The sequence below is a fragment of the Perna viridis genome, chromosome 13 (genome assembly GCF_037379345.1).
Source record: "Perna viridis isolate PV_CMFRI_1.1 ecotype Kerala chromosome 13, ASM3737934v1, whole genome shotgun sequence".
NCBI classification, from domain to species: Eukaryota; Metazoa; Mollusca; class Bivalvia; order Mytilida; family Mytilidae; genus Perna; species Perna viridis.
The window spans coordinates 26,064,003-26,091,853 of NC_142457.1; the positions used below are offsets into that span (position 1 = coordinate 26,064,003).

General features: G+C 32.5%; 1 protein-coding gene across 1 annotated transcript; it reads left to right on the forward strand.

Moving 5' to 3' along the window:
• On the forward strand, window positions 1-27,851 carry LOC148600118 (endoplasmic reticulum disulfide reductase DNAJC10-like). Its single transcript, XM_088557472.1, has 21 exons — window positions 1-116; window positions 1,391-1,628; window positions 2,139-2,307; window positions 5,099-5,149; window positions 5,773-5,858; window positions 6,009-6,134; window positions 6,674-6,824; window positions 7,647-7,690; window positions 8,968-9,090; window positions 10,118-10,207; window positions 10,966-11,085; window positions 13,242-13,353; window positions 14,054-14,196; window positions 15,366-15,485; window positions 16,230-16,331; window positions 16,864-17,019; window positions 17,558-17,700; window positions 20,137-20,338; window positions 21,696-21,827; window positions 23,357-23,431; window positions 24,832-27,851. The coding sequence occupies exons 2-21, from the start codon at window positions 1,428-1,430 to the stop codon at window positions 24,850-24,852; spliced, it is 2,367 nt and encodes a 788-aa protein (XP_088413598.1). The 5' UTR covers window positions 1-116; window positions 1,391-1,427; the 3' UTR covers window positions 24,853-27,851.

Genomic DNA, 27,851 nt, shown 5'->3' on the forward strand with positions numbered 1-27,851 from the left:
CTCAAATACACGTGTTGACAACATCCGGTGTTTTGATCCACATGCAGACAGCTTTTTGAACAGTTGGATGTTCCCTTTATTAGGAACTCATAAACTTTTTACTCTTCGCACTATAGGTAGATCGGTTACACAAAAAAATACAAACATTTATGATTTAATTCAGTTTATTTCGTAGTTCCATCTTTTCGCAAAAAATGCAAATGAAATAATAATTCGATTTTTCATTTTTTGACAGTCTAAGTTAGACTCTAACTCTAAATTGCATCATGCCGTCTTGGTAGGCTACTTTTTATTTTGCTTTGTCGCCAGTGAGGCATAAATGTCCGATTAAAAAATGCCCCTACAAACGTCATGAGTATCTGGACTATGTACTGTCACTAGTAGTGTCAGTCTTTCCAAAGGCAAAGGCAAAGATTCATTTTTTTTTCAGGACATTCAGTCTTGAGTCTGTGATGACGTTCTATTTTCAGGACCAAACTAAGTTTTACTGTCCACTTGACCTGAATTTGGAATCACTAATATCAGAAATTTTCTAGACTTCCAGTCTGGTGTTCCAGATATTTTTGCCAGTCCTGTCATATTATTTCCAGTGATATCCCTCAACAGTTCGATGACTGTACTTTACATGTTAGTCACTAATCCCTATTGGGATTCAGTGTCCGGAGCTATCTGCTGATTTGGCGGCTCAGTGGGCGGCCAAATCAGAAAATGGCTGTGGATACTGAATCCCAAAAGGGATTTAGTTAATCACTTTAACAGTTAATTATACAAAATGTAAACTACTGGACATTCACTAAATTCCAACCAATACTTCGATGTCAAGAGTTTCAATCACATTAGTTACTCAGAGTGAAGTGTTTGAAAATCTTTGGAATGCTTGACAAAACGATAGACAAAATTAAAAACTTATTTATATGCTATTATCAAAAAATATTTTTTTGGAAGTGAACTAAATGCGAGAATTTTTTATATGATATTTTAAGTTTGAAAGCATATTTTGATAAATGGAAAGCAGATTTTCATGTGGAACTTTCCTGTGGAAAGTTAGAATTTTAAAAATTCCTGGATTCCCACTGTGTAGTATCCCTAGTGCATACCAGTTGACTTGAGTGAATCATATCTACAAATGTAGATACAGGATATGGTTCAACCAAAAATCTCAGTGACAAAATATATGGAACCCTAAGGAATCAATAATTTTGCTTCTGTTGTCATGTGCATAGTATAGTGTATAAAACAGCATTTAGCAAAGTTTCAGGATCTGTTTGCATTCTTGAAATTTTTATGAATAATATCCTGATTTTCATTGTATCAGAGCTGTGATGATCTTAAGAATTAAGATTTAATTTTTGGAGAGAATCATAAAATTTAATGTTGCCATTTTTTTCAGATACTTGAAAGCTAACTTGGTTTTAGAGGCAGTAAATATGCAGTCTAGTATGTGTATCGACCACAAAACTGTTAAAGTTTTCTTTTTAAAGATGATAGTGGCATTTTTCTGTTTATTGACAATTGTAAATGCTGAGGATTTCTATGAACTGTTAGGAGTACAACAAAGTGCTAGCACCAAAGAAATAAGACAGGCATTTAAGAAACTTGCCATTACCATGCATCCAGATAAAAATCAGGTATTTGGAATTTTCAAATTTTAAAATAGATTTAGCAACATCCTTCTTAATAACAGTCTAACAGATACATGATAGATATCACAGTGCTTTAAGATATATAATGTACATGTAAGTGTATTTTATTTGAAGAATTTGTTTTCATTAATACAGTACATGTACAAATGTCCTTATAAAGAGTTTACCAGCAACATTATCAATGACTGAGTGAATACATGTTCATGTAAAAATTTAAAAACAAACCTTGAAGTAATTAAATTTTGTTTACTAGTTATATACATATTCATTCACTACCTTGAATGAGTATAAAAGATATAATTTTCACAAGAACCTCAAAAACAATTTTGTTGTATTATGTTTAGTTATTTGAGCATACAAAATCACATGATGTTCATGTGAATTTCGTATGAATCTCAATCACATGAGTTTCCCATGAACTTATGCTGTGTACAAATTGAAAAACTATAGTAAAGTTATTTTTTGCTGAAGTAGCCTTTGCTCATATTTTTATAGGATGACCCTGAAGCACATGACAATTTTCTCAAAATTAATAGAGCTTATGAAGTTCTGAAAGATGAAGATTTGAGAAAGAAGTATGATCTGCATGGTGAAGAGGGTCTAAAAGATGATTTCCATGGCGGAAATAGATATGAAAGTTGGAAATTTTATCAAGAAGAATTTGGTAAGTACTTAAATTTTTCATTACAAATTTTCATGGCTTAGGGGAATATGACCAGTTCATATATTCTTGATTTCATGAATTTGAAAACTAAATCATACAAATGAATCTGAAATTTCCTTGTTTGGAACCAAATTTCACGGTTTACCAAACACACAGAAACCATGAAAATTGGTACCCCACAAACAATAATACTATCACAGTATATAAATATCAGTATTCTCACCCAGCGAACATGGCGATGTGCTGCAAAATGTATGCAATTAAGTAGCATTCTCGCTAAGAATAATGCAAAATGTAATTCATGGGTAAAAAACCTACATATTTTCATTTTTGATATTTTGTTTGAATTGCCATAGTAAACAAAAATTAATATTCATTTTTTCATATAACCCATGATAAAAATGATATAGAATGCACTGCAGATTTTTAAAATTAAGTGAGATAACTATATAAATGACACTCGAATACAATAGAATCTATTAGATTTTCAATGTTAATTATCTCCTAGGAGCAGGCAGATTTGAATGAACAATTTCACATGTCATAGTATAGACTCATAAAACAACTTAATTTCAAAGATAAAAATATGTAGCCTTTTTTGGGATGTATCACATTTTTCATATTTTGCATGATTCTTAGTAAGAGGGCTACTTACCGTATTTTGGTGTGTATTATGCACACATTTTTACATAGAAATTATTTCCAGAACAAGGGGGTGCATATTATACATCAGTACATAAAAATTTGCCATGAAATTAAAGACAATGGTTCGTGAAAAGACATTGCATAATGTAAACAAACAAACCAGAAGTGAAATGTTACTGAAAGAAATTTTATCTAATCATCAAATACATCTTTAAGTATTAAATTTTAAGTGATATTTTTTTTCAAATCATGTACAAAAGACTTAATAACATGTTTCAAACAAAGGTTGTACAATATTTCCTTATAAAGTATGGTTAGAAATTAATATGAAACAACTAAAAACCAAAAAGTAAGTAATTCCTTGTTTGTCAAACCCTCCTTATCAAATGCTTTTACAGCTGAAAATGATTATTCTGATACTTATTTTGATTGTTTCTTACAATTTTCTTTTTAAAAGTATGTTTTTAAATGAAAAGTTGTGAAATTTGAGTTACAAATTTGTCCGATTTTCAAGACTTTCGATTTTTTTTTTATAAGCCATTTTATACATCCTGTGTCAATTTTATCATGCTTGGAAATTAAAATTATCCAATTTATGTATCCACTGATGTTTACATGATGTTTTAATGTGCATAGAAGTATCTTTCCTTCACATTTTCATAGGAAATACCGTATCAAGGTAAATAAATTGACCGATCAAGTGTGAAATATTGATTTTTTTTTGTCTTACAAAATTTTACTGCAACCTAAGTCTAAAAAACTTTTTTGTCATATGTATAGACCTTCAAAATTACACTGAGCACAATACATACATGTAAATGTGCACTATACACACCAAAATACGGTAGATTAATTACAGTTTGACTTAAAATAGGAGCTCTTCAAGTTAAGTTTTATATCATTTTCATATGTACAATGATATAAGAGAGAGTAATCAAGGGAAGCAAGGTTATAGTGGTAATCAAAGGAATGTAATCTAGGGACAAAGACCAGGCATGGAAAACAGACGTATACAACAAAGAACATAAAGTAACTAAAATCATACATACAAAGTAACAAAAGTAAATGGGCAACTCGGACTCCACTAAAAACTGGGAGCATGGACCAGGTGCACCGGTCAAAAAAAAAAGTCAAGTCCAGGGTAGACGAACAAGGAAAGGAAAACTATGACCCATTGAATAAATCGGTTTTCGTGGTGCTGATGGATACACCATAACGATCCACGAGTTTATGATGACAACCATAAAACTTCTGTAGTGATGACTTCAATCTTGTAGCAACATAACCCTGTTCCAGAAGCCTATTTGTTAGAGTTCTAGCAGGATACAAAACGTCTGCTTAGTTTTGGCAAGCTCTAGCATAGCATTGACTTTGAGTCTTTAAAATTTTGTTAAATTGCACTTATATAACCCAACTTTACCAGGAGAAACTTTTTGGCCACACTCCTATAAAGGATAGTAAGGGTAATTCCAGAAATACAATGTAAATGTATGGGTGGTCAGGAGGCATTTTTTTATTTGACCCCACCATGCATACAATTTTGATCGATATGTCAGGGCTAACTATCTTAAATAACCACCACCCTTCAAATTTCAATAGATTCACAATTAATTATGGAATAGCCCTAATTAGTATGTAATATGATACTCCTTTGGATTTTTCACAGTGTAAGCAAAATTTTCATGACATGGCTTTGTAGTAGATTGTAAATGATTTAGTTTAAGTCTAGTAATTAATTTTGAATGCTGATCTCATTGGTCAATGACCCTTTTGATTCATCAGTAATGGGTACAGGAGCAAGTCTCAATGACCCTTTTGATTCGTCAGTAATGGGTACAGGAGCAAGTCTCAATGACTGTTTTGATTCGTCAGTAATGGGTACAGGAGCAAGTCTCAATGACCCTTTTGATTCGTCAGTAATGGGTACAGGAGCAAGTCTCAATGACCGTTTTGATTCATCAGTAATGGGTACAGGAGCAAGTCTCAATGACCCTTTTGATTCGTCAGTAATGGGTACAGGAGCAAGTCTCATAAATAGGTCATTCTTATCTGTGCCATTTTTTCATTATAAGAGAAATGACACATTGTCCAATCTGAAATAACCCCCGTAAACACTTTACAAGTTATAGTTTTATTTTACTTTTAGGTATTTATGATGATGATAAAGAGATAATAACACTTAGTAGATCTGATTTTGGTAAGTACTCCACTTATTGTATAAATAACCAGATAGAACACCACATGAACTCTGAACAGTCAAAAATAGAACTGATTTTAATAAACAAACTTGAATGCTCCAATGTCCAGAAGTATGAAACATTCATGAGACCAATTTCATATAATAGACTAAATAGTAGAGTTTGATTCTGAATATAAGGGTATAGACTATGGGGCGACAGTAAAAAGAGGGATGTTTGCAGCTTTGAATTTCACCAGTCTCACAGTGATTGCAATAGGGATATATTTGTAATATTTTAAGTCAAGACTTTAAAAACTAAAGCCTATTTATAACTGATGATGTAGTCAGTACCATAAGAAGCTATCACTGTCTTCAGAAATTTAACTGGTAGAACAATTGAATCAAGTACAAATTGCATGAAAACAGATATATAATATTTCTACTGCTACTGATTATACATGGTTGGAAATTAGAAGAGGCCCACTTGCCGATGGCCCCTAAAATTTGGTGTGGGCTACTAAAATTTTTACCATGACTGTAAAGAACTATACATATTAGCTACAAATAATTATCCTGTAACTCCAAGCCAAAATTTTAAGTTAACCCTTGTTATATGATTGTCCAATGGATACATTTTTCAGAGCAATCAGTAGAAGGAACAGATGATGTGTGGTTTATCAATTACTACTCTCCCCACTGTGGACATTGCCATGATTTAGCTCCTACGGTATGTTTTCAATTATTTTTTGTATATGGCCTATTTAATTTCCTTAAAAATAATTGAGTTTTCATTAATTTATTCTGATTTTTGTAACAAATTATGAGAAAAAATGAAGGGAAAAAAACTCCATGTAATTTTCTTATTGAACATTTACAGTGGCGAGAGGTAGCTCAAGAGCTAGAAGGTGTGATCCGTATTGGTGCAGTCAACTGTGAAGATGACTGGCAACTCTGTAGAATGCAGGGAATCAGATCTTATCCAACACTAGTCATGTATCCATCTGTAAGTCATCTCTAAATTTTAAATGGTTATTTTGTTGTCCCCCTACAGAACCATCAGAGGAGCTTTGTAATGGCATTAATGTGTCTTAAATATCTTTATTCATCAGTCTCTTTGGACTCTGTGGGTGTTACTCCTTTGTGATCAGCAGTTGGATTTTGTTGAAATTATTTATTGTTGTTAGAGATCATATATAAAATGATCCCCATTTAAACCTTTATAGTTAGTTTGGTTTGGACAGGTACAACATAATCAGTTGAGCCAGGTTCAAAATACATTTAAACAGATTTGATGAAATTTTAAAAATGTGTCAGGTGTAGGCGAGTGTTCGATTTATTTAGGGTTTTTTCTCTTTAGACAGGTTTCAGTGAACTTCTCAAATATCTTATTACCCCTTCTTCCATTTTTGATTTGACAATTTTTACAGAAGTTATGGGACTTTGATTTGTTGGTTTCCAGAAAGTTTTAATCATAGTTTCTTAGGTTATATATATGTATTTAATTTTTTATACCATTAAAGGTTTATGAAATTTGATTTCCAGGGTGAAAAATATATGGGTGACAGATCAAGGAGGCAATTATTGAAGTTTGCATTGAAGATGGTTCAGGCTGATGTACACGAGATACAGACAGAAGGACAGATTGAAGACAATGGGCTACCTTGGCTCATAACATTCTGTGGTGATAGTGGTGGTAAGTTATCTCCCTTTATATTCATACTTGTGTATTTTTTTGAGATTTAAAAATTAACTGCCCTGTTTTTAGCAAACCACCTGAGATTTTTAGAACTTACCTCAACTATATAATTGGTAGTCCCTGAGGATATCATTACTAGTCTTGTTTTATTATTTTCAAAATATTTTGAAGAAAATTGTGAAAATAAGGCATAAATAGGTTCTATGGGATTAATTCTCACTTTGAAATATGAGTAGATGACATGTCTGTTTTAAACTGATTTTTAAATTCCATTTATAATGACTTCAATTTCAAAACACCTGAATTATTAAATAAAAGATTTTAATTACTTTGTTTGCAGTCATAATCTTCATGGAAGGAGTGATCCGTTTGTTTTCATTACTTTCACATATTTTTGTCCTGGGACTAGTAGTACTTAAAAGGCCAATTGAATATCATTTCTTTGTTTTCAGCATCTCTCAAGTCTCTTTTGGTGGTATATAGGGGTCAGACAGTAGTTTTCACATATATCTCCAAAAACTGTTAGGTTTATCCAAATTCTTTCAATAGCTGAAATGATCCATATTATTAGGACTACAAAAGTCTTCAGACTCCTTGTAAGAGTTATTGCCCTTGCTATCTCAATAAAACAAAACAATGAAACACATCCTTCATATTTTTTTTTTACTATGAACAGAGTTAAAAATACACTTCCACTCTTATTGGACAATTAAAAGATTTTTAAATAATTTTGAATTTCATAGAAATGGCCTAAGAACTGAAAATTAACTTTGAATTGTCTATCTGCTTTAACATAGCTGTTTATTGTTTTCATTTTAGACTGTCTGTCTTCTACAACAAGAATCAAATTAGCTGCTATACTGGTAAGACTTACATGTATAACGCTGTGTTCTAGGATTTTCAGAATTCTAGGTTTCTATGAGAAAACTGTAAATGAAGATTAACTTTCCCACAGTTAAATTCTGATTTCTGAATTTTACAAATCCTTTCAAAAATTCAAATTTTCTACTTGCCAAATGGAAAGTGGAGCATAAAAATACCAAAATTGCACTTGCCTCAGGTGACGGGAAAGTGAAATCCTAGAACACTGTTACACTGTTAATCCTGCGCTAAACCTTACATCAGTGACCTAGGATTAAATAGAAAACTAGTTTTCAGTAGAAATCTTGACAAGAACATTAAAACTTTCCCACACACAAAATACATACATGAGCTTTACAAATTCTTTACAAATCCTTTTGAAACTTCAACTGATAATGTCTATTACCAAAATTTCAACTGACAGGAAACAGAAATCCTAGATCACTGGTCATATTTTAAGTAGCTGTCTTTGTAAGAATCATGCAAAATCTGAAAAATGTGATACACCCCATAAAAGGCTACATATTTTTATTTTTGTAATTAAGTTGTTTTATGGGTGTATATTATGAAATGTGTAATTATTCATTCAAATCTGCCTGCTCTTAGGAGATAATCAACATTGAAAATACAGTAGATTCTATTGTATTTGAGCACCATTTACAGAGTTATCTCCCTTAATTTTGAAATCTACAGTGTATTCTATATAATATTTATCTCCTAAGAGCACGGTTTATATGAAAAACCACATGTTTATTTCTGTTTACTATGACATTTCAAACAAAACATCAAAAATAAAAATATGTAGCCATTTTACCCATGAATCACATTTTGCGTGATCCTTAGCTGGAGTGCTACTTAAATTCAGAAATTATTGTGATGTTACAAGTAAAACTGTACTTTAAAAACAGAAATTTCATAAATTGTCTGAAATCCCAGATAATGAAATTGGATAAAGATGGTTTTTGTCTGAAATCCCTGGCAATGAAATTGGATAAATATGAAATCCCAGATAATGAAATTGGATAGAGATGGTTTTTGTCTGAAATCCCACATAATGGAATTGGATAAAGATGGTTTTGTCTGAAATGCCATTTAATGAAATTGGGTAAAGATGGTTTTTGTCTGAAATAGCAGATAATAATTATGATAAATATGATTTTTGTCTGAAATCCCAGATAATGAAATTGGATAAAGATGGTTGATTGTTCTTTTAAGTTTTGTTGTATTTTGGTAGGAATGGTTTCATCTTTCAGTTATGTATGTGATTTTAATTTTACAGGCAGATTTAGTGAATGTTGGTACAGTTAACTGTAGATACAGGGAGCAGCTGTGTGAAACATTGGGAGTAGAAGTAGGGACATATTTCTATACAGCTGGAAGCGTAGAGAAAGGGGAAGGAAAGGTTGGTATCTGGGTATCAGGGGTTCAAGAATAATCAAGGGAACCAAGACTCTAGCGAAAATCAAAGGAATGTTATCCATGGACTAAGACCAGACATTGAAAACAAGACACACAACAAAGAACATAAAATAACCAAAATAATACAAAGTCACAAAAGTAAATGAGAAACTCAGACTCCACTAAAAACTGGGAGCATGGACTAGGTGCATAAATAGGGTAATTAATAGTTGTCCAAGGCCTAGGAACCCCAATTACTGACCTAGGAATTGCAGTCATAGCATAATGTGTCAGTCTAAAGGCAGTGTCAGACACAGTTTTGTTTGTTCCATCAACAATGTTTATATATTCTTGTTGAGCATATATGGAAAAAGTTCAAATATTCCATTCGATTAGACACACCAAATATCTATTTCACCAATTCACGAGGACCATCGAAATTTCATTTATCCAGGTCCTTGACTTTCAAATATATACATTGACTGTTGAGGACTTTTGAGTTTAATCAAGTAGACCATTGATTTGGAGCTTTAAAAAGTTATAAATCCATATTTTTTTTTCAACTTTTAATTACCAAACAAATGTAATGAAGATAGTTTTCTAACAGTAGATACTATTCCTATTGGTTTTATTTACTGTAAATGTATTAATATTCACAGTTGCTAATTTTTGCAGATTTTATTAAATGACTGATTGATTGACTGCTGGGGTTTAATGCCCGAGCAGCAATATTTTAGCTATATCCAGGCGATTTTATCAAATGAACATATTGTGGGTGTCAATTTTTGTTTATATGTGTTATATGGTGTTAAAATTTCATTTCACAGTTTTCATTCCACCACGAAAATAGCGAAAATTAGTACACAACGAATATTAATTCGTTTACAGTGTATTATAATTGTAGCTTTCTGACATATAACTTTTCAATTTTTAAGAAAGTTGACTATAAACACTAAAGTTTTGTCATATTGTCTTTTTCATGTTATTAGGTGAATATTCACACTAACTTCAGTTTTTTAAATTATGTACAGAAAGTCAGCAGTTTGAATGCCCAGGAGATAGCCCATACTGTGTTGTCATGGTTACCAGATGTTGATCAGTTGGATGCTAGAGATATGCAGGTAAATGATCTTTAAGCCAGTCATAAACAAGATGTTTATGGTCTGTCCATCTGTAAAAGTATCTAGATAACATGATTCCTAAACTATTCAATGGAATTTTACTTAACTACATTATAGAGGTTTGGCATTACATGGAGGTGTACAGTAATTAACAAAATTTTTTTTTTCGATGTATGCATTGAGAGAAAGCCAAACTTAAAAGGACTTTTCATGTTCAAAAGCCAGTCAGAATAAGATTAAATCCATTTCAACCATTTTATGGATTTTAATGAAATTGAAATGAAGACTAAGCATTATATGATGATGTACAAAGTAGAGAATTATTATTGCTAGGTGCTAAGGGCAAAAGATAAACTTCCAATCTTATGTGCATGGAGGATAGCACTTCTGTAAGCTTGCTCACAATATTTCTTAATGAAGCTATAAAAATGTGCTAGTTACTATAAACTTTCCTGCACTTTGTAAAACAACATCTAATCTAGTGACTGTTCCGTTCTGTCACTGCATGTATGATCTAACAGCACCCCATACAAATTTATAAATTTCTTTTCCGGTGACATTTTCAAAATCCTTTGAATTTTTTAAAATTCCATAGTTATTTGAATCTATAAGTTTGAGTATTCTTCTCAGCTGTAACTGATTTCACCTGTAACTGTATTAAAATACTGAATATCAATGTTATGAATAGTTATATGGCCTTTTTCTTGGTTTAAGACAAATTTGTAAAGGCATTAATAAGGCTAACATTTCTTTTTTAGAAAATTATAGACAACCTATTAACTGGACAGAATAATCCGTGGCTGGTACATTTTGTGGAAGGAGATGGGAGTGAGGATATAGAGTTGAGAAAACTACCAGCAATGCTGGAAGGTATTCAGGTACTAAGCCTAATGCTTAACACAGCTTAATCTCTCTTGTAACCACAACAAGAAATGCAAATGTTTAGTGTAGATCTTATTCGTTTGTTATTGGTGTTCCAGGGGCAGTAATAAATCTAAAGCATGATGCAGCTTCTCTTTCTCAATCTAGAACTTGAAAAGGCTTTTCTCTTCTTAAATGCTCCCTTGTTGATGGCAATGCTTGAAAAGTATTCAGGTACTCACTCTGAGCTTACCTGTGACACAGTTTAGTCTTTCCAAAGGTTCATTTTTTTTTTCAGGACATTCAGTCCTGTAATGACATACTATTTTCAGTACCAAACCAAGTTTTATCGTCCATTTTGACCTGAATCAGGAATGACTAATATCAGAAATTTCCGGACTTCTGGTTTGACGTTAAAAATTTTTTTTACCAGTCCTGTCACATTTTTACCGGTGATATCCGCCAGTCCAACGAACCTTCGGAAAGACTGACAGTTCACATTCGTCTGCGAGCAATGCTGAAGTTCTTTCAAGGCACTAAAAATTAACAAAGTTGATCTCTTGTGTTCTTTATCCCAGCAATGGTGAAAGTTAGCCAGCCCAATCCAGGTACTTAATCCAGTCTTTACAAAATAGATTTCTGTCTTGTCTGACTGAAACTCAGGTTTGACCTTTTTTTCCTTTATAAGGTCACCTGGCATCCATTGTCGTAGTGTCATTGTCAGTTGTCTTGAGCAATTTTTCAAAACTCTTCTCCTCTGACACTACTTGACCAATTGAAACCAAAGTTGGTGTGAATGTTCCTCTAGGAAAACTGCATGGAACTGGTTTTGGAATTTTTGATCTGTCAAAAAATATGGCTGCCAATACTAAAAATAGAACATAGGGGTCAGAGAGTAGTTTTTCTTCATTTTTCTCTGAAACCATTAGGTTTAGCCAAATTCTGATGAAATAAGAACTGTTTAGCATGATGAGATCTACCCATAGTCAAATTTTTGTTTTTTTCCATTGAACCAAGATGGAGTTATTGCCCTTTTTGAGTTTTTTTTTAATATTTTTAATGTTATTTCTTTAAAAAAATCTTCTCCTCTGACACTATTTGACCAAAATATGATCACATGTGCCAAGAACGCTCGAGGATTTTAACTCGAGACTGGAACAAGTTCCGCCCACTCGTTAAAGCTAGGCGTTCTTTAGCATGTGTGATAATATTTTTGTTATTCACTTTTTCCAATTAATTATCCTATTATTCTTTCTTTCATTGGCACAATGAAATTTAAATATTTTCTATGTCCTTGAATTTACCTTTCATTAAATTCTTTGTTTTGGTCCAAAATTCAATGCAAAAAAAAAGAACATGTATCTGTCAACCCCTGAAGACGCAACTCTTATGAGAGTAACATATAAGGAGAACGGATATGTTGAATTTGTCAAAGAGACAACAACTCCACCTTGTTGAAAAATGTCAGCGCAAAGTCATATGTATAGGACTAGATGCTTTTGTGTATGTGGCTGTATAAGAAATTTTGTATTGCTATTGAGTATATTTAGTTCATTTTGGACCATTTTTGTTCAGTTTGTCTGCTTCTGAAAATCAGGTTTGGTTAATTTAATGAAATTTCTATTTTTTTGGGGAAGTGGTAGAGGGCCCTTGCAATTGGGAAAAAGTGCGTAAAAATTGGGAAACAATCTATGTACATGAGGGTAGGAGCATTTTTGCTGTACTTTAGTACTTTAAATAAAAATAATTTCTAATTAAAATACTTGATGAAGACTATTATAGTTTTCATTGCATTGAAGTCCACGAGGACCACAAAATTGATACAGTAGAGTAAAGTGAGGTTTTTAACATCTTACAAATATCCCATTTAATCATGTACAAATTTTGATATGATGTATAAAGTCGCAATAAGGAATTTCCCTGCTGAAATTGGTAAATTTGAAAATTTCTCTATATGAATGGGCCAAAATTTTGGCTTCAAAATAAGGGTTGGAAAATCACTGGGATTTTATAAACTGCTGTAACTCTATCTCCTAAACAGATACAAAATATTAAAACTTATGAAACAAGAGCAACGTAAAGAATTGCATTCCACTCCTGCGTAAAATTTTATCTTGTAATTTTGGCCTTTTTATTAGTATTATGTGATTATCAGTTTATGTGATTATTTCAGATTGGTCGTGTGAACTGCCAGAAACTCAGATCTAAATGTAACCAGTTACATATTAAGAAGTTCCCAACATTTGTTGTTTATAAAGAATCTGGAGGATTTGAACTCTATTATGGTAGGAACTAGAATCGGACATTTGTTGGTGTATCATCCATACATCTAAAATTTATGAAAAAGGGAAGTCTAATAGATTTGGCTTTGCTCCACTTGTTAAAAGACGGAATTTCTCACACTTGTGGAAGAAATCCCAAATCTTCAGTAGATGACAAGTGTAAGAATGTATTTCTTCTGTTTTTTTATCCAGAGGTGTGGAATTACATTGAAGGTCAATGAGTAATTTGCATAAAAGATGTGTGGTATTACTGGACACCTTTTTACCACATGCGATTAACAGTAATCACCCTCAAAATTCCATTTACATTGTTGATACACTTTGTGATACCGGCGAGTCTTGTTGACTGAATTTGTATTTTTTAAAAGCCTCCATTATTACTTATATGGACTTCTACATTTTTATAGCTGGTCCACTGAAAGTAATGCAATGTACACAAATGTAGTTTAAAGTTGCATGAACAAGTGAGATAGCTTTAACAAATTTTTATTTTAGGCCTCATGTAGAAAATTTTGTGATGAAGAAAAATAACAGGAATATTTATTTTTTAAAAATACAAACAGTACTGATTTCAAAACAGGATAAAATACCTAAAAATGCTTTATATGTTCGCAATTTTTTTACAGCGGTAAAGTGACAGTAATCATCTGTGTTTGATCAGACTTGGCACATACTTGTTTAAAGCAATTTTACTCTTTGACAGGGAGACCCACTGCTCATGATGTGAGTGCCTTTGCCAGAGATAGTATGAACACTAGACTTGAGTCCTTGACACCCTCTGATTTTGACTCACAAAGAGTTGGACCTTCCAGTCAAAAGATGTGGTTTATTGATTTCTTTGCCCCGGTTGGTATATCTACCTTCTCGGATTCTGAGATTTCAGAACTGATTTACATGTAGCATTTATAGTTAACGAATATTATTGGTCCTGAAATGATATACATGTATCATTAATTATGGCAGATTTGAGTCCTTAACATGTATTTAACGTTAAGGGTTTTTTTTATCTTGTTTAGTACCATTGACTTATGACATATAACTTTCAGAATGTTTTTAATTTAACTTATACCTTGAGATGCTAATGCCATCAGTAGTGCTGCTCCTGACTGTTGAAGTTCTGCTGATGATACATGATGCTATAAATACGCAGGAAAATATATCTTAAACCAAATTTACCAGGCTTTCAGAAAGAAATTCAATTCGACTGTGAAGAACACAAACACAAATATCAATTTTACTGTAGGTCTCATGATTGTGCTATCTGTCATAAATGTTTGTTTCAATCTCATAAAAAATGTGAAGAAACTTTATATATAGATGATGTGACCCACAACGTGAAATATAATATCAAAGTAATAAAAATTCAATTTGAGATTATCCTAAAACCATTGATCAAAGTAATAACTAGTTGATTGGTCTTAAATCCAGTTATGGAAAGATTTAAGGAATATCTCAAATAAAGATATGTATTTTGAAATGATTTATTCTTCTATAATGAACTGATTATTTAAAATCATGTGTTTTATTCAAAGTCCCAATAATTTACAAATGATTAATGCTCTCTATATCAGAGGTAAAAATTGGGATATACAGGCTGGTAGCCAAGAGCATATTTTTGTGTAATATTTTCTATATGTTTTAGTGGAGTCTGAGTTGCTCATTTACTTTTGTTACTTTGTTGTATGTATGATTTTAGTTATTTTATGTTCTTTGTTGTGTATGTATGATTTTAGTTATTTTATGTTCTTTGTTGTGTATGTCTGTTTTCTATATCTGGTCTTTGTCCCTGGATTACATTCTTTTGATTACCGCTATAACCTTGGTTCCCTTGATTACTCTTTCAACTAAACTTTACCTAAAAGTTTGATAGCCCATCTCAAAATATTATCTAGTAGCCATGGGCTACTGAGCCACTGCTAATTTTTATCACAGTGCATGTATTTAAGGTCTTCAGTAAATGCTAAAATGTTTATACATGTAGGTCAATAATTAGAATTTCTGTTCTGCCATTTCAGTGGTGTCCACCATGTATGAGATTATTACCAGAGTTCAGGAAGGCAGCACGTAGTTACTCAGATAACAATGTTGGCTTTGGTACTGTAGATTGTACTGTACACAACAGATTGTGTCAGCAGGTGAGTAATATGTGGTTGTCTCCCCTGGCCATGTGGTTACCATGGTAACAATTTTGGATTTTGTACATTAGATTGCACTGTACATAACAGATTATGTCTCAGCAGATAAGTAGTATGTAGATCTTTCCCCCAACCATCTGTATATAATGGTGATTTAAGTCATTGTCATGGTAACAATATTGAATTTTGCTACTGTAGACTTAAGTATTTATAATGGACTGTGCTAGCACATAAGTTCTTTTTCCACAGAACCTTAATAAGAGGTTTGATAAAGAAAATGAAATGTATTGAAAATACATTTTTTATGAATCAGAATTGGGAAAATATTATATTTTGGGGCAAGTTAATGTAAAGGATTTAGAATAGATACCTACACCATCAAGTACTAAAACTAAAACTTAGTGGCATGAACAATTATCTTAGGTGAGAAAAAGATATGTATTAAGTTAATTTTTGTTCTCTCCCATTCTAATCAAGTAGTTAAAAAGGCTTTAAACAGCCAGACCATTTTAAATTTTCAGAGTTCTTTACGAATTTCATGGGAATTTTTAGTAAACTTTTAAATTATTTCACAGTTCTCTATGATAAATTTTAGATTTTTACGTGCTCACTAAAGCTTGCATGTTTAAAACCTAATTTTACCATCTTTAGTTGAGAAAAAACTTAAACCACTCCACTTACGGAGGAACTAAAATGGTATTTACATTTTTATTTTTAAATCAATATCTTTTGTTTTTACTTCAGTACAATATCAGATCATATCCCACAACAATTCTGTACAACAACACAGTTCCTCATCAGTACAATGGTCAACACTCAGCCTCACATATAGTGGAGTTCATAACAGTGAGTATATCACTCGTCAAAGCTGAACATCTCTTATTGTAAAATTCATAACTGAGAATATCATTAGTCACCATTGTATAATATACATGTACATTTGTGAGTATATCAACAGTCATATCTGTCCTCAGAAATAAAAAATTATAGTAGTGAACATATTACCAATCACTACTTTTATTGTGTGTTCATAAATCAATTACCAACTTTCAATCAGCAAAAATAAGGGGTTTCCAGGGAGGTTTTTTATCCCCCTACTTTAAATCAGGTGGTATATAATGATCATGGTGTCCATCTTTTGTCCATCTGATCTTTATGAGTTTTCTCTACAACCACATGTACTTATCACATCCTCTTGATATTTTGAAAGGAGGTTTGTATAAGTTTGTCATATAGTGGGAGTTGTTATAAGACTCCAGTAAATTCAGTTTCCAGTTTGATGACTTGGTTTATACTTTGACTATTTGGGAGCAGGGGTATCATTTATTGATCTTTTCTCAGTTTTACTTGTTTTACATTACCTGTATTTATGTTATAGGATACATTAAACCCTCCAGTAATGATAATGAATGAAGCCATGTTTGAGGAACGAGTGTTGGGTAAGAAAGACGAGGAAATATGGCTAATAGATTGGTTTGCTAACTGGTGTGGACCTTGTCAGCAGCTGGCCCCTGAATGGAGACGATTAGCTAAGGTAATGATTGCAGTTTTAGTTCTACTAAGGATTCTGGTATACTTTTTTAAGTGTTTTATTTTTTTGTAAATAAAAAAATACAGATTAGTGTTTGCTCAGATATCATTCAAACATCATCTTAAATTGTCTCACCAACATGCTCATTTTGACATATTTTGATTATGAAACATTCAGGGTAGGAAACTCACTCAAATATTAGCCAGTCCTGAATACAACTTTTCAATACATTTACTGTATGTCTATATGGATTTTTGCTAAAATTAGCCAGCCCTGCTGGCGGACAGCCTACTATTTTTAACTCTGAAGCATTACAATAAGTTATGATTTTTTGAATAGTTATGGGAGTAAAAAAGCAGAAGTTAGCTGTTTCTTGTTTGGAACATTGTATGCAGCAACAAAATTTTTTTTAAGGCTTGACAAACAGAAAAAAAATTAAAGTTGAGAACTTGAGAGGTTGCAGCAACTTGGTCCACAAGTATGGATATGCAATAAACACCTGTATCAGTATGGTGCATTTTAATTTTCTATTTTTTTGTAGTTGATGAGAGACAACAAGAAAGTACAAGTTGCTCAGGTAGACTGTGCCAACCCATCAAATCAATGGTTCTGTCAGAATAATGGGATCAATTCCTACCCTACAATAAGGCTGTATCCTCCCGGACCAGGCTCAGGAAGTTATTTGTAAGTATTAAATGATAGGCTGTGCCAACCCATCAAATCAATGGTTTTGTCAGAATAATTGGATAAATTCCTACCCTACAATAAGACTGTATTCTGCTGGAACAGGCTCAGGAAGCTATTTGTAAGTATGAAAAGGCTGTCCATTTAGAAACCTGGCAGTTCCTGATATGGATGGCTCATGGTAAATTTTATCCCTCAGAATTTTTTGTTCTAGTGTAATGTTGATATCATAAATTTGCCCAATAGTATAATAATTTTTTAAAATAAACAGTGGATGGTTCAGAAAATGATTTTTCAGTTCTATAAGAAAGCAGCCAAATTTTGCACAAAATGAAAGAGTTTATCTCCCTTTTTTCAATGAATTTTAGTCCTTTCTAAGTAATTTATTTTTCTTTAACTGTTTCAGTCAATCAAAAACCAACATTCAACTTTGAAAAAAAAGCAAAAAAACAAACCAACACAAATTTGTCATGCAGTGTTTTAGGATTTTTCAGGAATTGAGGTTTCCTCGGGAAAAATCCATATAAAATCAACTTTCCCACAGTCAATGACTGCTTTCCTAACAAAACAAATCCTTACAGCATATGAAGTTTTCAACTTGCCACAGGAAAGTGTAACTTAAAAACTTTCCCTGACTCAAATTCCACTTGCCCCGGGTAACGGGAAATAGGAATCCTAGAACACTGTCATGTGCCACCCACTGCCTGGCTTTTGCGTGGACACCCTCTGAAATGATAGAATGTGCCAAACCATCAAATCAGTTGTTCAGTCAGAATGATGGGATCAATTCTTGCCTTGCAATAAGGCTTCATTATCTTTGGCCAATTTGTAAATATCAGTATAACCATTCATGATGTTGGTAAAAGAAGTTAAGCAGAGGAGGCCTACCCTTAGACTTCCAGTTTCTGGAGGAGTTGGAAGTGCTTGATTACTTAAGTGCAGCTCTGCCTTAAACCAAGCTGAGGCTGATGATGAGTGAGTCATGCATTTCTTAACCCCAAACATTTTTTATTGGAAATCGTTCAGTTGGGCCTCATAGAAATTGCACTAAAAACAAAAGTGCAAATGAAAGTTGGCCACTTTAGATATGTTAATTCTTCTAAAAGACTTATTTACATTTTACTACAGAGAGGTATGAGAAAATTTCCATCCCAAATTTTTACACTAAAAATTTATTTCATGATACATAGTAGATCCAAAGAAATGAACATATGAAAGTACTATTGTTTGTGGGGTACCAATTTTCGTGGTTTTCGTGGGTAGAACAAACCACAAAATTTGGTTCCCTACAAATAGTAGATTCTCATTGATGTGTATACTGAAATCATCACAACCACAAATTCAAGAATCCAGAAACTTGTGTTTCTTCCCTGAATCCCGAAAATTGATATCTACAAATTAAAGTACTTTTACAGTAAGAGTTCTTTTTAGGACCTAACAGTGTATGGAAAAATTTCTTCGATTGTCTTTAGATATGATGAATCACTCCCTGTCTGGTTTTCAGACAGAACTTGACATAGCTTTCTGAGTGTTTAATTCAGTTCAGTTGGGTTTTTTTAAAAAGTTTTTTTGTGGTTGTTTGTTTACCCTTTTCTTTTAATATGGTTTCACTAACTTTTTTTTATTTTACTTGCGGTAAATCATGTATGCACCATAATTTGTGAAAATTTAAATCACCAATAACACAGCTAGTGGATTTAAGTGTCAGTCCCTGTAAGACTCAGGCACTGGGTGAAATATGGTATGAAAAACCCACCATTTTGAAAGATTAATATTTGCACCATCATATTCTAGAAAAAAATACAAGATTTTGCATATCATTTTGCTAAAAATAAAACAAATGTAAAATAAAAGTAAATAGTTGAAGTTTGAATTTATACTCCCTATTGCATTATGTCTAAAAATTGACAAACGAAGTCTGTGAAATATATTGATTGCTCTGTGGTCAAGTGATGCGATCACCAGTTATATTGATTGTTTTGATGGATCAATGACTGATTTTAAAGTGGTCAGTGATCGATGACTGATTGGAAAGTGGTCAGTGATCGATGATTGATTGGATAGTGGTCAGTGATCTATGACCCATCACAATTTTAGTTGCATAGATCGGTTTAGATACTGTAACTGTGTCAAATACCTCATTTTTTTAACATTCTATTGAAAAATTTCTGAGCAAACCCAGTGGTGTGGAGATCAAATAATGGTCTTTTTAAATAGTAAAAGCATCTTCGAATGACATTACATTGTCAGATAGATGGGGTTTTGACATGCATGTTTCTGATTTTTCCCATTTTGCCTGATGCTTACAAAAACTAACACTTAAATGAAATATGCCTAGGAGATCATGAGTTCTGTATAAACACAATTTCTTTGCTTTGCTCCTGACGTATTTGTTTTGATGCAGGAGATTCAGATCAACATCTTTTTATTTTGCAGTGCTTACAGTGGATGGAACAGAGATTCACACTCACTGAGAGCTTGGGCTTACGAGTTTTTACCATCTAAAGTAAAAACAATAAGATATGCAGATTTTTACAACAAAGTTTTACACAGTACAGAGCCATGGATTATAGATTTCTATGCCCCTTGGTGTGGGCACTGTCAGGTCTTCAAACCAGAATTTGACAGAATAGCAGAGGTGAATACCACATAGTGCATAGTCTTGCGTATTAGATTTTTATTTGTGGACACTATAAGGATTTCAAACTATATGTAGAATTTGACATATCGGCATAAATGGGCACATTGAATCCTGTCTTACATGAATAAGGGTAACAACAAAATTACCGGACAATAATACGATTCATAATCAAGTCAAGATCAAAATGAATTTGGCAAAATAGATATTACACCACTGGAGCAGTTGGTACCGCAGTGGTCCTGACTTGGTACAGGCAATTCAAATGAAATGGTGGGTTAAATCTAGGTTTTACAGCATGCTAAACCTCCCTCTTCCACTGCAGCGTGACTATACCTGTAAGTAATTCAGGGAAGATCTGTTTACTATGAATATTATGGTTATATTATGGGATATAAATGACTTTGGGTCGGTTTACGCTGAATAAATAGGAAAGCAGTTTATGTTGCAGTGTAAACCGACCCGAAGTCATTTATATCCCATATTCAAACCAAGAATTTAAATCAGTTCTTACATTTTATTTCAGAAACACAAAACAAAAAAAAACAAAGATAAAATCACAATAAGTTGTTTTAATAATATGAAATTCACACTTTTTTTAACATGGATCTTTACTGTCAACTGTCAACAGATTGGGCAATTTGTAATTTACATGCATGTTTTTAAGGTATTGGGATACCCCCATTGAAGTGGTTTTGTAGTTAAGGAGCATGACTAAAATACCAAGTTAGGTTATACGAAAAGGACAATATTGCTCGATAACATTGAACTAAAAGATTTCACAAAAATTCAAATATTAAAAAATATTGCCCAACCGATCTACCTACCCTGCACACTTAGTTTTGTAGGGACGTTACTGGAGAAACAAACAGTATACATGTATTTTGGTCTTGAGAAGTTAATGATGTTCATCTTATTCATTGGAAATTTATTGCTTGCATATCTACTGCATTTAAAAATCTATGTATATTTTTTCCTGCTCAGTTATGTGGTGTTTGAAAAAAAAAGGCTGGTTAATACTTAAATGATTTTTTTTAATGATTTTTTTTAACACCAAGCCTTAGATACATACAGTTCTTTTGCTCATTCCCATGTATTACAATAAATCAGTAGTGCATTGATGGACTAATACTTTTACTCTGGTATAGTATTTGCGATTATGGAAGGAAGCTCCATAGTTTGTTCATTATTATCCAATTTTTCACTTCAGAGTCATGAGAAATTTAATGCCAAAAAGGGGAGGAGGATGAAGGTATCAATCCCTTTGAGCCCCAAAGTAAATGAGTAAAACTAAATATGTACTGTAGGTTCAAAGGAGAAACTTGGAAATTTCCTAATTATGTCTATTTTATTTTAGACTATTGATGGTGTTGCTAAAGCTGGGAAAGTGAACTGTGACGAAGAGAGAGGACTATGTCAGCAAGCTGGCATCAGAGCTTACCCAACTGTTAGGTTTTATAAAGGGGCCAGAAGTGCTGGCCAATCTCAGGTAAGTTCAGTGACACAGTGCCTGTACCGATCCTTGCAATAAAAATTGCGATTGGTCATCGATCACTGATCAGTTTACGATCAGTCATCGATCCATCAAACCGATCCATTTAACCGGTGATCGCATCACATGACCACAGAGTGGTCAATTTATTTAACGGTTTCCGGTGTTCTCTTTGTCAATTTTACACATATTTACATAATGCAATAAATTTAAACATCAGTTTTTACTTTTATTTTACATTTGTTTTATTTTTAACATCATTTTACATAACAAAACTGTGATCAGATCAGTCACCTGTAATTGGTTATCGATCTATCAGTGATCAATCAGTCAACGGTCATCCATCCATCAAACCGTTGCGCGGATCGGTTTGGATACTGTAGTTTGATTAGTGCTGGCCAATCTCAGGTAAGTTCAGTGATAGTTTGATTATTTATAGACTTTAATTCAGTCGGATGGAGCTATTTGTACTCAAATTATGACTTCATTTTTGTTGTGGCGTATTTATGTTGTGGCATGGTCTCCACCAACAGGGATAGGCTAGACTTCTATTACACCAACTCTTTGCCTGTGTTTTAAGTAGCAGTCTTTATGAAAAACAGACAGGAGGTGATTCATTCATGTCAAAAACTCACTAAATTTACTTTATTTCTTATTCAGAATCAGATACAGACCGCATAACCAATCTTGGTTTTTCATTTGGGTGTTGCACTTTTGAGATGAAATTTATATACATTGTGCATGAAATTAGCACTTTGCAAGAGTTATTGTTCTTGATTTGCTTTGATTTGGTTGGTTTTAGTGGGAGATGGATATATGATTTTCTCAAAAGTACAGATGTGAATACAAAAAACTTATGTTCTCTAAAGGTATACCATCTGACGATAAAAAAAGAATGTTTTTTAGGTGGGTTTTTCTATACCATGAATCACATGTACTATAGGCAGTGTCTGATTTTTATATGGACTGGTACTTAAGTCCATACAGTCACTTTAAAATTACATATGTCATTTCAGACAGGATTGTAAGTCTTTCAATGTTGCAGAGTCCTACATATGTTGGATGGCACTAATGCCTCCCGTCAATTATAATAAAAAAAACAAATTAGCGTGTCTTTACAGTCACCATTTAACCATATTTTTTTCTAAAAAGAAAAAAAAAGTCTGATAGTCATTTTCAAGGTTCGTAGGAGGTTGGCAAAAGTCTTGTAAACATTATGTCCACCCAGTGAGATTATACACCTTACTGGACAATGTTTCAGTAATTGGGTGGTGGGGGGGGCTTTATTTAAAAACTGTCGAAATTCACAATGATATATCTTTGTTCCAGTGAAATCTGTTGGTTAACTGGACCAAATGACCACAAATGAGAGAAAAACCTTGGAAAGCACTAGTTTGGACTCATTTTTTTAAAATAAATTTTTAAATATATCTTAATCTTGCAGTTTACTACCTTCGTATGTACAAGTAGGCTGTCTTGATATTACTGTCAAAATGTTTTCTTTGATAATCCTTTTATTTTTATAGGGCCCCTATGGTTTAGAGATGGATAATTTAGATGCTCAGTATATAATCAATTATATACAAAGCAGAGTTCAAAAGGTAAGACTCTTATGAAACACTTACCTTTTGCTTTTGGTATATTGTGCCCAAACTACTTTGGGTCTGTGTGTCTCTTCTTAATTTTCTGACTTGCAACACTTAGTGGCAAGTCCTTATGTAATACATTTTTATTTACAAATGTCTGTCCATCCTCATGTTGTTTCCAGATGATATCTTAAAAAAAAGATCAGAGGATTTTGTGTCAGACAGGTTTTCCATTTTGGCTTAGTTTTTGGCCCATGGCTAGCTGTAGACCAATAACTCAGCCAATATGGAAAACCTGACATGATTATACCTTTATTGACTATGCAGTCCAGTATTGATTTTACATGTAATTATGCCAGTCAGTATGGATGTTAAGTAAACCAATATCTTAAATATGTAGATCTTACAGATTTGTTCAATGCGTCATAGTTTTCCTTTCCTCGTTTGTCTACCCTGGACTTGACTTTTTATGAGCAACTCAGTGGGTATTTCTAGAAAAGCAGAGGACACTTACCATACTGGTGCACTTGCTCCATGTTAACAGTTTTTAGTGGAGTCCGAGTTGCTCTTTTACTTGTGTTACTTTGTATGTATTATTTTAGTTACTTTATGTTCTTTTATTGTGTATGTCTGTTTTCCATGTCTGGTCTTTGTTGCTGGATTACATTCTTTTGATTACCACTACAATCTTGGTTCCCTTGATTACTTTTTAAAATGATGTTTGATCGTGAAATATTGATTAAGCTTTCTACTGTCCATCTTTACAGACTATCACAACATTAATCCTCTAATTTTGGACGGGTTAGAACCTGGGAATACCTATATTGGATGGGTATTTGTTGTATTGACTTATTTGAATTTACAGGGGTTCAGATTTACTTTAAAATGTGAAAGGTTCTAGTCTATATCGCATCTTAAATGAAAGGTTCACCAGAAAAGAGTGATCAATAAGTGTAAATGTAAAGTATGTTAAGGCCTGGATCTAGGTAAATTAAATGTGAATGTTTCTGCATCAGAAGTTGAGTGTCTGTGAAGGTGTCCAGCACTAATTTGAATTCCCGATTTTATATTGTATTGACAGTTTTCATCTTATTTATGTGATATCCTATTGTCAATAAATTCAGAATTACAACAGTTTTGAAATTTAGACAGAAAATATCACAGTGAGCCTGATATGGCAAGATGTGATATTTTGTCGAGACATTAAATACTGAAGTCTTTCTATTTATTCTCTATGCCACAGCTGAATTGACATAATGTTGTCAATGGATATTGCAGATATTTTTAGTACATGTATCATGACAGTACCCTGAGATAGAAAATATCAGACAGCATGAACAAGTGAAAAATAATAAAGTTGCTGTTATCTATGAATACACTCAAAATTCTTATTGTTTTTTTGTTTTTTTTTTCAGAAACAGCATGATGAACTGTGATCCTTCTTTACCATAGATTCTACACTGCTGCTGACTCAGCTGATTCTGAATCATAAAATTTCTTTTATCTGTGATACCAAGGATTGTTGTGTGTTTGTGAATACCTGGCCTTGATCTCATCTTTATTACAATGTATCCTGGACTTTATATATATCAGGAAGGTCATGAGCTTGATTATTCAAATTAATGCTGAATTTGTACGGTAATTAATTGCTATTATAAATTTTAATTATCATTGATGGTAAGAAAATTAAGATGAGGCTAAAAGATATACATGGTTGTTTGCTCTTACATGACCGACCTGTACCCATTGTAAAGAATAGTTATAACCAATTTTAAAAATTAATTTTTTAACTTTATTTTTTAATATTTCTTTTTAAAAATAAGTTCTCCTTGCCACATAATAGAAATTTTAAATTAAAATTTCAAATTTTACTCCAACAAATTTAGACAATGAAAAGTAGTCATTTATTTTCACCTTTTTTTTCTTATTTCTTCATAAGACAAGAATTCTTAAGGAAAGAGGTTTAAATTGTCTTTTTGAACTCCTTAAAAATTAGTAATGTTTAAAAGCTATTTAGTCTCAAACACATTTTTCCCGAAAAATGTAAATTGTATGTTTTTTTATTTTGAATTCATGTTTAAGGTAATTACAGGGTATCAGTTACGTCATTAAACTTTCATTCTCGTTCACTGCCTGCATGATGCATGTTGGACCTCCATTGAACAAGTGGGTGGTTTATTGGAATCAGCTTGTCCATTTAAATTGTTTTTGTCTCAATTATCTCTGATCTTAATTGATAGATTAATTTCTAATTTGATGTGTGGCATTATACAGGTATGATTTTTTCTGCTTTTTAGTGCAATTCTGCTACTTCAAATCCAAATTTTACTGTTATGATCTTTTTTTACTGTATATGAACTTCCGATTTTGCCATTTTTATCCTTTGTCTTATAGTAGGAAGATACATTGTAAGTGGTTGACGTTGCTATCCACTTTCTGTTTTTTGCATAGGACTTGGTGACATTATTCACTTAATGGAATGATTTGAAAAATTTTCTTCAATTTTTTTTTACTCCAACTGGATGGATTTTTTTTTTCAAATAATCTGTTGCTTTAATAGATAGGGCAGATTTTGAGTGCTGTCCAATATCAACTTCCTGTAAGAATGGGAGTATACCTAGCATGAAAATGGGTGCATTGTTGTACATTTGCAGTCATTTTTACCATCTATTTTTATTCTCAGTATGTTTTGGCAGTTTTATCCTCAGCAACTTCATTGTTATTTTTGTATGTTAAGAATAAAATATGTGTTTTAGGTTTCCTACACAGGCAAAAATTATTTCACATGATTTTCACAAGAATTTCACATGATTTTCACCCGAGTTGAGCAAATAAATTGTGACAGAGATCACATGAAATTCGGGTGAATGGAACCTTCACATGAAATTCACACGAAAAAATTCACACAAAATTCATGTTTAGTGAATTTCACATGAAAATCATGTGAATTTCACATAAATTTCATGTGAAGCTTGATTAACATGTAACCTATTCTAAAGCTTCTGATGTTTACATGTAAAGTCAAAATTATGCTAAAACAATTGTAGAATTTTGGCCGACAAATTCTCATCTCTACTTAGCTTACATAGTTGGTTATTTTTAACCTTGTGAAATATTTGTGTAGGGTTTGCTATGTTTTTATATATCTTTCAAAACCTAGATATAATGAGACGTATGCAAACATATGCCCAGTGTATAAATGGCAAGAATCTCAAGTATAAAAATTTGGCAGTTTCATAAAGTGGTAAGTGCTATGTAGTGTTAAAAGTCCACTTTTTCACTGTTCTGTCCACCGCAAAAATGGCGAAAATTAGTCCACTTCAGAAATGAATACGTTTACAGTAACTAAGTTGTATCATTTACATTAGTGCTTAAGTGTACTTAAAAAATCATTATCAGCTCTTGCATTTAGTGTGCTCTTTAGTTGGCTATGCACTTAGATTTTTCCCTAGTGAACACTCAACTTGTTTGTTATAGTAAGGTTGTAGTCAGGTATGTTATATAGCGAGACCTGTCTAAACAGAACCATGGATTATCAAAAAAAAACCTGTGTAAACCACATAATTTTTAAATGTATCTTTGTATAATATAAAGTTAAATACATAACGAAAATTTGCTGAATATGTCAAAGAGACAACAACCCCACTTGGATGAAAAATGTCAGCTCAAGGTCATCGATGGGTCTACAGTGAATGACGAGGAAACCTTCACACCACCACAGGGCAGGTTGTGTATTGAACCTTGTTTAACTGAACACCTGTGTAAACCAAACCTATGAAATGGATTCTGTTAAGACAAGTTTCACTGTATCTCATTTTTTAATTGAACCTCAAGCATTTCCAGATTGCTTATTAATGGTTTATCATTTTGTCTTCCAGTCTTGTTTTGTTAAGCAGTATCTGTAAGAAAGCATATATATATATAATGAGTCTCTTGATGAAAAAATGGGAAAAGCAATACAATTTTTGAGTTATTCTAAAATCTTGAGTCAATTTAACAGACCTTTTACTTGTATTTCTATATAGCAAGATTTTCATATTTCATTTGGTTGTCATGGAAACCATAAACAAGTCATGTCTTGTTAATTTGATGAGTAATTTCTATGCAGTATTGGTCTTTCATTGGTGTTGTTTGTCAAAACAGTGTTAACCTGTTTAGGCCATCTTGAAAAAATTCCTAGATTATTACCCAGCATTAAATTTTTCAAAATTGGGGGAAGGGGGGGGGCTGGACAAGTTTTATTTTTGATTTATTTCATCAATTTCATTGAAAAATGTGCTCAATTTAAAAAAAAAAATGTTTTACTTTAATTGGGGAAAAAATCAAATAACTTTGGTGGTGGGGGGTGGGGGGAATGAAAGGGATGAGAATCTAGGATATATTTATTTTTGGCCTTATTATGTCAACTGTTGAAGTATTCATTGAAAAAGAAAAA

Bases quoted from the DNA above. Each gene is read 5' to 3' on its own strand.
- LOC148600118 (XM_088557472.1), top strand. From the start codon at position 1,428: ATGCAGTCTAGTATGTGTATCGACCACAAAACTGTTAAAGTTTTCTTT. The intron at 9,091-10,117 runs GTTGGTATCTGG...AATTATGTACAG, and splicing joins TAGAGAAAGGGGAAGGAAAG to AAAGTCAGCAGTTTGAATGC. The intron at 17,020-17,557 runs GTAATGATTGCA...ATTTTTTTGTAG, and splicing joins AATGGAGACGATTAGCTAAG to TTGATGAGAGACAACAAGAA.